The sequence below is a fragment of the Haliotis asinina genome, chromosome 2 (genome assembly GCF_037392515.1).
Source record: "Haliotis asinina isolate JCU_RB_2024 chromosome 2, JCU_Hal_asi_v2, whole genome shotgun sequence".
NCBI lineage: Eukaryota > Metazoa > Mollusca > Gastropoda > Lepetellida > Haliotidae > Haliotis > Haliotis asinina.
Genome location: NC_090281.1, coordinates 7,027,795 through 7,040,677, shown reverse-complemented (window position 1 = coordinate 7,040,677; position 12,883 = coordinate 7,027,795). Strand labels below are relative to the sequence as shown.

The window sequence follows — 12,883 nt, the reverse complement described above, 5'->3', positions numbered from 1 at the left end:
CGGCATCATATTTCTTCCACGTGACGTCAGAGTTGTGACGTTGGTACAACAAAAACTGTCGAATGTGACGATATTGTTGCTCTGCCATTATAGTGGATAGAATACACAGTCATCGAACATCGTTGTATCTCCTACAACAAATCCTAACAATGATATAGACCTTACTTTCTTTGGTATGTTTTTTAAGACTTAATCATTGACAGATTCGTAAATTCAGGACCTGGAAATGGTGTCCTTCGTATCTTGTTTTGATCCGAGCAGGAATTCTGCTTTAGAATCAATGCTCAACCGGGTATACGTTGGTGAAATCAGGTAACCACGTGGATCAGGCTGTCAGGCAGATGACGTGGTAAACATCGCCCATAAACAACCAGTGATTGACATCATGAGCTTCGATTTACACAATACGATGGCAAGTGTCAGCGATGTCAGTGAATCTGACCACTCCATCCCATTAGCCGCGTTTTATGACAAATACGGATTGCTGAAAACAATTCAAACTAGGATCTTCACCGGTAGACAAGCGTGGGTTGTTGAAGAGCAGTTGTAACCCGGATCTTCATGGTACGAGACGTAATGACTCACGGGCTGCCAGCAAACGGCTGTCAAAATACTTTCACACAGATACAAACCTTTAAGAAAACATTAGTCACATGTAACTGCGTACTGGATATTGAGATATCATTTGTACAATATTACCCATATACATGAGGTCACAACAGAACTTGATTTGTCTTTTAAGGGGCATTTGTAAACGTATACTTCCTAATAGGTTTTGCAAATAACATACCCAAAGAAATTGGAAAAAATACGCTACTTAATGTTTATCATTTTCGAATCGGATTAGCATAACTGATCGTTCCGAATAGAAACGAACCGAGTTTTGTAATAATCTCTTCAAGAGAGACTGCTCACAACTCACAGTAATGATAAACAGAATGTTTTCAGAAATCAGTGGTTCCACATAACTGGATGATGTCTCATCTCGCCCGGAATGATTCTTCATTGTCATGTGAGGACTGCAATCGGGCATCAGTAAATGTTCACACTGAAATATTCACACTACACTGCATCAAATTCCTCACAAAAATACGTTGCCAAGCAACCACCGCAGTCGCGGATCTTTACCCTTGATTTAACATTGCGCCTTGATCAAGCCATCTCATAACGTATTAATACGCTCAAAGAGCTTTTAATTTCGCATATTTTCTTGACACCGGCCAGTCAAACAGCAATTTCCTTAATTTGTTTGATCTCAAGTGGGCGATAATGCCCAATAGATGTCAATAACACGCCAGGGCGAGACTGCCCTTGAGACACTTAGCCAATTACGGAGGTATGCGGCTAATAACAACTGGTATCTGTCGTGGATAGGTGACTGATTTTTTTTCACGCAGTGTGTGTTCGTGATGTGAACATAGATATCTTTATACTTCCCATGTGTTGCCTCGGAACCTCTCTTTCTCTGAATTGTGTTGTTTATGTATCATATGCAAACATGCCTGTCTGAACACTTTATGTTTTTCTCTGAACATTGCATGCATGTTCTCAATATATGTATGCATGATTTTATACATAAAACGGTATGGAACAATATTCTGTTCCTCTGAATATTACATGTGTATATTAAATATGAAGATATGTCATAATAATTCAATCGATGACAGTGTTCCATGCAATGAATGTGAACATTCATATCTCAACATTATAAATGCCGCGTCTGTCTGATGTTGTCAAAAATGTACACACTGTGAGACGACCTGGGTTTGCATATCTCAATCCGTCCTATGATATGCCAATGTTATTAAGTTTCTGTGAATCATAGATTTATACTTTAGACGTGACCATGCATGTCGTAATACTCCTAATCGTGAACAGTGTTTTTCATGTAATTGACATGAGCAAGAATGTTTTAATACTTTTAATGACGTGTGTGATTAATGATTTAATATGAATATTGAATTTAAAGTTTGGACAGTTTATGTATTCATCATTCCAATAGTGCCCCGATAATTTTGCTAAATGTTTATGAATATTTGTATCAAGTTTTACGTGTATTTACGTGAGCATGGCTCAAAACAAATAATATTGTGCAGATTTTATTCACTTTCATTGAACATTGTACGTGTGAGTTTTTTATAACATGCATATGGTAAGGCTTGAAATGGTGTGTGTATCGTAATCACTTTTTGTGAGTTTTGTATTCCCGTCCACGTTGTAAGATGGAATGTTAGGAATGTCGTATATTTCTTGTGGATGTCATGTACCCCGACTATCCATCTGATCGTGATTTTGTGAAATTTCCAATCAAGAGTGATTTTTTTCATATCAACAGAAACTTGTAAAGAAAATGTTTTCTCTTGTAAACAGGCTTCAGATTGTTAATGGGCTGATAGAAAATACGTATTCCATGTGTAAGCAGCTCTCAAAGGTAATCACTGAGTATATTTCAAGTTAATGTTTTATTTTCGCCGAAGCATGCAATATTGTTATTAAATAACGACGACATGTAAATTTTCAGGTGGTGAATAACATGCGCTTGATGACACATTGTCACGATACAAAGACGCTGATTTAAAACGCAAAAGTTCACAGGTTATGTTACGCCATTAAGTTAATTTTAGACTTTTCTTACAAAAATGAAAATCAAGAGGACACCAAAACACTCAACACTGACTTTGTTCTTATTCGGGGTTAAAAAAGAGATTCGTAAACATGCAGTTAGTGTCTACTCGTTATGACAGCTCATAAAGTGGATTGGTTGGTTAGTTTGGGTAACTTACTGGACCGCACGTTTGTCATGCTACCAAACCGATCGTTTCTCTAGCCCAGAGAATTAACTGATCGCAACGGAACAAACAGCAGATACTCACTATTTTGATTCCGGAGTCCGACCTGAATCCGAATAAGCATTGTTGTAATTAAAAGCAATGTCAGTTTCAGCCGTCAGGCCGCCAACAACACATGCCGATGCTGAAAAAAAAACCCGAAAACAACCCAGCAACAAAGCCAGTCATTTAAATGTTTAACGCTTAATTTAATACTTTTTAACACTTTGCTTTATAAAGATTTAACCCTTTTACTGCATTTGTGATTTTACCCACAGAATGTGTCTATCATACAAAAACAAAATCGGCTAACAGCCTCAAAACATACATAATACATTCCAGATTTCATGAAAAGACATTTATGCCTGACATAACTCATGTCATATACATATGTACAGATTCAAACTTATATTTCAATGACATGAGTACATATTTAATTTGCATAAGTTTAATTTATCACTGTTCATACTTCTGAAATGAATTCGACACAGACACCAATATTTGAGTTCGAAAATAAAGTGACAAAGAAGAACACCTGCTTAAGCATGGAACTGTCAGCTCGTTTTCATTTGGTACAGCAAAGGGAGGTAATTAAAGATCTTGTAATTCAATAGAAATCTCCAAAGCTCAGACAGAAATAGGCCTCCATTTGATCGTAAGTTATTAAATTTCTTCTCAAATCTACCAATTATCAACTCATTTTGCCAGTATTGTCTGACCATCTTTTTGTCTACAATCAACGAGTCATCAGTTAATATCTCTTCATCGTTGTCGTCTGCCTCCATGGAAATCGCGGGAAATTTCTACAAATCTAAAGAAATGAAAACGTGGAGGTAATTACAGATATCTATGAAATAATTGCCCTCTTGTCCCTTGTGCCAAACCATATCCAATATAAACGCCATTCTCTTTACAAACTTTCTCGTCTCCTAACGATGAGAGCGCGGGAAATATTATCAGCGGCAGACGTGAATGCGGCAATGAGTTAAGGAGGTCCTAGCCCCGCCCTCCGAGGACCTTTCAGGGCATTACAAGTCTTAAATCCGTTCACCGAGCATTCAGCCGTGCTGGTACCCCCTTCCTTCTCCTAGCAAGCTCAAATCAACATGCAGGAACGATCCGTTCAATTTGCTAGTCAAAAGACGGTGGAGGTAATCGCACAGAATAGAACTGATCCATCGACGATCATTGAAGCGAGTAGCATATGTTTGAGTGCTCGCAAGAGGGACATGTTACAAGCCCTCTGTTATGCCATTGTCCCAGCATTTGTGTCCCGCGACAATACCATCTCCTAGACTGGTTCAGTCGTTTGGGATTTAGATTCCATTAAAAGTGATAGCCACATCGTTATTCGGACCACACGGTCGACGGCAAGGCACGCGACAGGCTATCGCCGCAGACGATATGAAGCTATCATTTTCTCGTAAAGTGATGTTCATTTGACTTAATAATTAGTTTCTGTTTCATTGGATGATTCGAAATTCAAGAACTATTTAAAAGTATTTAATTTCAGTCTTGATCCTAGAATTAATTTAATGGGGATTTTCTTCCCGTGATGTCAGTGTGAGAATTGTCAGTTTTCCGGGCGACTATTCTACATTTTTTATTCCAAAAACGGATTCACCATTTTCATTAGGAAGCATTTACTCTCTGTTACTATGGCCCATGTGACGGAACGATCATCTACTCCGTACTCTGACGCGTCTTTTAATGGAGAGCGAAGGGTTCCAGGAAGCCCTGTATCGGACATAGATTCTGAGGTCGAATCCGTCACCCATAATACTAGCAGTGATGATCATAATGCAGACTTCCTGCATCCAGAGACTGACGAGGACTACAAAAAGGCAGTGAAACAGACCCACGAAGAACACATTCCTGGAACTGATTCTGGTACTATGAGGCACTACCATTCGGATTCTAGTTCTGTCTGTTCATCTGAAGACACTTATCCAGCTAAGCCAGTGTTCCCCATCCATCAATATACCCAAAACAGAGAGCGTTACACAAGAGACTCTTCCTCAAGTGTGTTTGAGGGCCAGTACCTACCTCAGTCACATCGTGCTGGAGAAACAACAGAAAAATCATCCACAGTATCCACTGCGCAGTCCTACCAAAGACCTTCGTTTCTAATCACAGACATTCTTGCTGATATTCCTGGAGTGGTTAAGCGGCCATGTCCAGAAAAGGCTCACAGAAAAGACAGTATATCCAGCAGTACATACCCTAATGAAGACTCGGATGACACAGATGATGACGGGTCAACGTTTAAAGGTTACTACCATTCCTCTTATCGTGACATCAAGTGGTATAGTATAATCTTACATTTCATTCAGCTTCTGAATACGATGCAGTGTTTTGTCTAATTGTGCATTTAAACGGTTATCTGTTCAGTGTGATTTATCTGGTCAAGAAATCGATATATTTGTCATCTCATGTTGAACTCACACAGATGACATTTTCGTGTATGACTCTGCCATACGTGAAAATAAGATGTGATACACAAGTACCTTCATGAGACAGTTTTTTCTGTTTGTTATGTTTTTGCGTGTGTTATCTAACTCAAATGAATTATTGATTTTATTTTTGGTGCACCATGGAGCATCTGCTGAATAACACACTAAAGTATGTTACACATAATTTGCTTCACGAGCGACTGACATGGGCTGTTGTATGTAAGCAATATTAATGCCCCGTCAAAGTCTCTTCGTGTTTGGGTCGTAATATATTTTTGTTTAGTAATATTGTCACGTTTCTAGTTTCCTCCGAAAATATTAATGAACAGCACGTGAAATTCCCCAATAGATGACATCAGTTTGCCACGATGTTCAGTAGTATACAAGCTTGTAAATTGTGGCCTTATTAGTAATTTAACATTAAAAATACTTATCCTGCAGTAAATAATATATATTCATTTTGAATTTTATCAACACGTAGTTAACTACATGGATGCAAAAGAAAAATATGTCTTATTAGCTATTGGTCAATCTTATGGCATATTTGTTGAGTGTTTTATGTCAGTGACTCCCTGCTAAAATTTCCAGGGTTATTTGTAATGTATTCGATAATCTAATAATTGAAAATATTATTATGTATTTATGTTATTGATATTTGTGGTTAATCCAGGGCCGTCCTTGTTAATTTCGTCGACATGATTTTTCGTTTAGAATGGACGACATTATCTCTGTGGCTTATGTCATTGGCTGATTTCTTCCTCATTTTCAACATAATCCCAAAGGACGCCGATTATATTTGTATATGTCAGAATATACAAACACAAAATTATAAATTTGAAGCTAAAGATATTTTCAGTGAAATCGGCAAGACCGCTTTTCTATAATCTTTCAAATGCGAAGCCCGTTGTACGAAATGTCTTTATCATACGTATATGTTAGAGAAGACATGTTGAGAGATATATTTGTTATACTTAATGGCTTGAAAAGAACAATTTCAGTATAAGCCACCACAGCCAATTTTAATTTGCCCCCTTGCAATATTCCATCCTTTTTTCTATTAAAAGGTATTGAATAATATTTGTTAAATAAACCAGCATTAGATAGAATAGATAAGCCGTTTAAGTCAACATAATTCTAACTATTTTCAGTAGAAGATAAGTCCGGAATTTATGTCTATGTATCTACGGGGGTAGAAATAATAAATACCGGGTTGATTGAAAATATCCACAGGTGAAAAGGAGATTTGGCTCGTATGAGTCAAGGAAGGGTGGGTTGTTTTCAAAGTAAATCTGTTGTGGTTTCAACATTCCACGCACCCAACTGTGCTCTTAATAACCTTGAGTCCAGTGAACATACATGTTTGTGAGTTTATTAAGTACGAAGCTCTGTAAATGATAGACTTGCCACCCTCAGGTATATCAACCTAATATAATAGCAGAACAGTTAATATGCATACAAAATGTCCTTAAGAGCCTCTGCTGTGAATATGCCATGGGAAAGGTCTTTTCAAACTGATATTAAACGATGGCAAAACGAGAACAGGCGTTTTACTCATGATCAAGCATATAGACACCATCATTAATCTGATGTGGTGGTCATTGTGCGGTGTTTCGCTTTGCCCAGAAAGTGTAAAGATCATATACTACAAATCTACATCAAAGAGACCGAGGGTTTTGTATATGACTTGAAACGATCGCAGTTGGTGTTATCGAGACGCGTGACAGAAGATATAAGTCCTAGCTTCTGTTGTTAGCTATCAATCACTTTGCTCCTTATTTCATGAGAATCATGGCCAAGGCCGCCTTTTGCATTTATATTTCTATTATTTGTACTATTAACAGTTTTGATGTGTGTGCTCCCAAACAGCCACCATATGAAAGTAAATCGAGCAAACGTGTATTGCGAAGTAGCCTCTTGGAAAAATATGAAAACAACAACAAATAATATGAATAACATATTTTCGTGAAGTATTATATTTTTTCAAAGATTAAAAATGTTATAAAAATGATTTTTAATTTATTAAAAATAATATAAATAGGAATGCAAATGTGATATGTTTCATTTTCAAATTTTGTTTATTACAATAATATTCATAGATATTATAAAAATGATTTTTAATTTATTAAAAATAATATAAATAATTAAATTTTCAAATTTTGTTTATTACAATAATATTCATAGAAGACGATCAACTTTAGAAGACATCGCATTTCAGCGACTTTTGTCAGAACAGATCTTGTTCCATGTATATATAATGTATATATATTTTACCTGAAAAATGTTTCTAATGTATTTTATGACGCCAATGACAATTTCAACAGACAAATTGTATTTAGATGTTGTATGCATACCCCCCACGAATCCTATCAAAATTACAAAGCTTCCTCTAAACTGATTTCAATATCATCGAATGGTCCATTCCTTTCACATAATAAAATAAAGTTTTTGTTACAATATCAGGTAAAGAGGGGCAATATCAAAATAAAATAACAATTTCTTGTGTATCTAATGGTTAAATATTTCTATGAAAAATATTTAGAACAGGGTTATTATTCTTTGTCTTCAGATGACGCTGATAAAGATGCGAATGGTTCTCCTATAATGCTCTACAAGTCCAAAAAGCCCCGAAAGGCCCGCACCGCTTTTACCGAGCACCAGCTGCGATGTTTAGAGAAGAGCTTCGACCGCCAAAAATACCTCAGTGTCCAGGATAGGATGGAACTGGCCACGAAACTCGGACTCACGGACACGCAGGTCAAGACATGGTATCAGAACAGAAGGTGAGCCAACACCTATTTGGTTGTTATAATTATCAGGATATTGTTGTTGATCAAGTTATTATTCCTCAGACCCAGTTAGAATAGATTCACCCGTTGGGTCATTTTACTGTTTCGATTACTCGAAATTAGTAACACAGAATCACTGACAGGGGATGTAAGTAGTTCAAGCGTGTAATCCTCTTCATAGATATAATTTAATTTTCTGGTTTGGTAGGAATATCTCACCATTTCACGTAAATCTGGTATTATCACTACTTGATGGTGATTTTGAAACGCATGGTACAGTGGGGTGAATATGGAAGAGGCTTCGTCCTTCCACTTGTATTACTATCTCGAACTGAGTACTAATATCAGTTTCAGAGCTATGTGTGGGTGAGTTGCAATTTTTAGTCAGTGTTTCAGCCATATAGTAACTATATCAAGTTATGTATTAATAACAGTTATAGGTAAATTATATAAACCTGTTAACGAATAACAGGAAAATAACTAAATTATCACAGATATGAGTTTAAAACTAGAAGTTTAATGTAAAACAGATTAATTCAATAAGAAAATACTTATAACGCAATCTGAAATATTTCATGAATTGGATTGGTTGGGACAGGTTCAGTGAACTTATTAATTACCTACCACAGTTTCCTGACAGTTGCTCAATGTATCCACGCCGGGTTCCTAGACTAGATCTCTAAGTGTTTTACAGGCCGATATAATACAGTTTTTGCACCTGGAAATGAGTTGTAGAGTTAAAAACATTTTTTGAAATATTATTATGAATCTTAAGATGTGTTCAAATGTCCGACAACTAGTTATGCGTAGGCTTTGACCAAAATTCAGATGTTCACCAGATGTATGTATCGCGTTGGTTAAGTACTTTCTCTTGTTCAGATTTGTTTACATAAACGCATCCTTGTATTATGTGATATAATCCGATTTTATTATTATCTTTTAATATAATTTTTATCTTTAGTAAGTCTCACCATGGTGTATTAAAATGGCAAATTGTATTGGTAGATCCAGCTAAAACATCAGTTTCATAGTATGGGTTTTATTAATAGGAGCAGGCTTCCAAACTTACGGTATCACATATTCTATCGACATCGAAATGCTCCTTTCCCCCTACCTAATAATTTATTGCGTCAACTCTTGTAAACATAACATTTATTATAATTCATATTTAACTGATTTCATAAATAACTGGTTACAATATACACCTCATTCATATATAAATGAAAACTGCCATAATAGTAGAACGTACTTTAAATTCAGCATAGGCTGTGAGACAAGAGGTCCTGAGACCCCATCCATCGTAAAGTTACGACCCATAGAAAGTCTATAATATATCAGAGGTTTACGAATGGTCTAGTGCTACGAAGGCTGAGTGGTTAGGATCCGAGGTCAAGCCTTGTCCGTTCTTGTCTTTGGAAATACGAGTGTGTTACGCTAGTGAAGAATACAAAGGAAGGTGATGCATCACCGAAGAAGGCTCTGATTGTGTAGTTTGAATCTATTTTTTCCACCACGTGAAACTGAGTTAAACACATTTAAACTCCTGATTTGCTCCTTCTTAACATTCTCAAATGCAAAAGCACGGTCAGGTAAAAAGGAAAGGTACCAGTAGGTTCCCGTGTCAGACTAGCGCCAGTGTTTTCAGAAGGGTGTCAACGTAATACTTCCAGGCTGTGGCGCAACCTATCTGGACGATACGAACACGGGCAAACAAAGTGAACAAAGTAAAGGACAGTACTGCTTCAAGTGTGCCGAGGGAAAATTAAAAAATGTTTGTGTTTCCTTTATGATTAAAATATATCAGGTGTTAGGAGGATTTTTTTGTAAATTATTATTATCAGCTAGTTTATCTGTTTCAGATGTAGTCTTCCAGATACTCGCTATTTCCGTAACTAAATTTCCTATTCGAGCTTTGTTGTTACCATATACGCCTAGCCACTAGCAAATCTGTCAAGATCTTAGGCGTCTTGTTGACTTTGTTTAGGTTGTTGATGCCTCTATGCTTGAGTTGAATTCGTTCAGTATGTTGAAATTTTATTTCTTATCACAACAATCTGTGTGACTATTTTGCTAACCTGGATATATTTATGTAAGATAGTTTGTTCTATGGATAGATATTTCAATAAATTATAAATAATTCTTGTTCGAAACATTTTTTTTTTTTTTTTTGTGGGGGGGGGGGGTAAAAATTGCAGTGTTTCCTTGAATGTATTTGCATAACTAATCAACGTCACTGACGACTGATGTAAATATACCATGTACTTTTGTCTTTGAAAACCTGAAATAATAAGTGGCAGTACACAACTGAGCGTGCCCAGTAGTATACCAAATATCGACCAGCATTATGAGACCGGATTGCTTTATTACAATAACACGTTAGGGGCGATTGCCTTTAAGCGCTACCGAGTGTCTGAATGTCACAAAACCTTTGTTCAGTCATCAATAAAGCTTATATTGTTTGACTGCCAAATTTGATCACAAGTATTTCACTTGAATATCCTACTTATCAGCAATGTATCCCATTTACATATTTATTGCATACTATCGTGTTTTTATCTGCAACTAACATGAAATTATTGTTGGGAAAATCGACATATTTCATCATGAAATGAAACAACATGCATTTGGGCACATTGCCACTAGGAGCCATTGTGTTATTTATACTACACTATTGGATATCATTCAAACATTGAAATTGTTGTACGGAATATAGTAGTTTCATTTGATAACTTATGCCTGGCCATGCGTGGACAATTGCACGCATTGGCACAAAACGTGTTACCTACTGTGATTGTGTTAAATTGAACAGATGTGAAGTTATTATGCTATTATATCTGTCAATCAACCAATCATTATGCTCCAGGGTTCAATGATTGCTGGTTTGTGTCCCTTGAAGTTTAATCAACATGACTTCATCCATCATTCTACATTGGCAAAGAAGATCTCTGAATAAAATATCATTGTTATAAAATTAAATCAATGGATGTTATACATTTTTCTCAACATTCGATCAAGTGATTTTTGTAAAAGGTAATCATACAAATGACCTTACATGATATCAGGATCGTAAAAAGTGTGTAATTGCTGTTTGATTATAGTAATTATACGCATCAGAATACATAAAACCACCACTCCTAGGAAGAGGAGACTCACGCGAACAAACTAAGAAACATATACAGGGATTGAAAGTAGTACATTTCTAACCCTAATATAACCTATAACCTGCTCCTACATTTGGGCAACCCTATCCTACCTCCCGCATGTGAATAACATTATCTGTCCCACATCAATAACATTATCTGTCCCACATACGTACTGCACGGTGATATCACGTGTTGCTATATCTTCTGCTGCTGATGACAATGGCACCTGGTTGCGCGTCGGGAGAGCTTAATTTAGTTGGATAGGTTGAAAGACAATGGAAAATGGCACTGGTTGTTACAACGCCTCTCAATACCACAGCTCGCCTCCGAAACCTATGTAATTAGTTCAGCATTTGTCCGCACACACACACGCACATGCCCGCAACATACACACACAGACACAGACAGACAGACACAGACACAGACACAGACACACACACACACACACACACACACACACACACACACACACACACACATACACATACACATACACTGCGGCAAAGTACCGGTACTTTTTCACCCTTTCATCATGTGCTTGCAAGACATTTCACCTCGATGGCGTTTATCAACTCATTGCCACATGCATTGTATTCTGTTTCAGAACAAAATGGAAGCGACAGACAGCTGTTGGGATAGAACTGCTAGCAGAGGCCACCAACTATGCTGCAGTTCAACGCATCATACAAACCAACCCCTACTGGTCCCAGCTCTACCCCCAGGCGGCAAGCGTAGTGTCTAGTCTTGAGTCTGCCTACCTCCGACACAACATGGGGGTACTTGGTACGCCACGCCCACCTCTCAGCGGGTTGTATCTACCCGCTGTAGGACACCCTCTAGGACATCTACCATCTTCTACCACACTGGATAAGCCAAATTAGCATGCTGTTAGAACCGTAATGTTCCATTGGGCGCATATGTTCAGCCTTACAGTTGTTGACAGCGTTGTGGTACAATGAATTATTCACTGCCAGATTGATGAACTCAAACGTTGCCACATGTGCTAACTGCAGGGTGACTTCAAGACGTAAACACTGACACTGACTTACTGACTAAAGATGAACTTGTTCGGCAATGTTTGTATTGTTTTGCATGGGTTGACTAGACAACATTGTTCGGAAATGATTGTTCCGATGGAATTGTTCTCTGCTGACCAGATCGACCACCATGCTTTAGTCTTCAGTGACTGACCAGATTCAATTATTCTGCTTTGTCTGCCCAGATTAGCAACACAGCGTTAGTCTTCAGTGACTGACCAGATAAAATTGTTCTGTTACGATTGGACACATTGCTTTGCACTCCAGTGATTGACCTGCTGAAATTGTTCTGTAGTGGTTGACTTCTTTACTTGGTCTTCTAGTATTGACAAGAGAATATCGCTGTCCAGAGGCTGGAAAGGATGCCTTATGCTGCGATGATCGACAATGTAACATTGTTATGTAGATGTGGACCATACAATGTACTGTGACTACTGATACGCAGATGACACACGTTGATCTCAACGGACGTCTCATATATTCACCTTTCATTGTACGTGTAATGGAGTCATATTTGGCCTCTGTCGTTTAGTATTTACAAAGGACGACATGCCTCTCTTGTAGTTTACGTCATGTCATTGAGACCCATAATAATAATTTTTTTTGTCTTTTAATATTTTTGCATTATATCTGCTA

At 37.3% G+C, this 12,883-nt stretch overlaps 1 protein-coding gene across 1 annotated transcript; it reads left to right on the top strand.

The window, feature by feature from the left end:
* The first annotated feature begins 4,486 nt into the window (after nucleotides 1–4,486).
* Nucleotides 4,487–12,091, top strand: LOC137272225 (barH-like 1 homeobox protein). The gene is made up of 3 exons (XM_067804584.1): nucleotides 4,487–5,099; nucleotides 7,848–8,061; nucleotides 11,815–12,091. Exons 1-3 carry the CDS (start codon nucleotides 4,487–4,489, stop codon nucleotides 12,089–12,091), a joined length of 1,104 nt encoding a protein of 367 aa, XP_067660685.1.
* Nucleotides 12,092–12,883: the final 792 nt, after the last annotated feature.

Coding starts and splice junctions, on each gene's coding strand:
- LOC137272225 (XM_067804584.1), top strand. CDS start 4,487: ATGGCCCATGTGACGGAACGATCATCTACTCCGTACTCTGACGCGTCT. Junction 5,100..7,847: donor TGACGGGTCAACGTTTAAAG/GTTACTACCATT, acceptor CTTTGTCTTCAG/ATGACGCTGATAAAGATGCG. Junction 8,062..11,814: donor ACATGGTATCAGAACAGAAG/GTGAGCCAACAC, acceptor ATTCTGTTTCAG/AACAAAATGGAAGCGACAGA.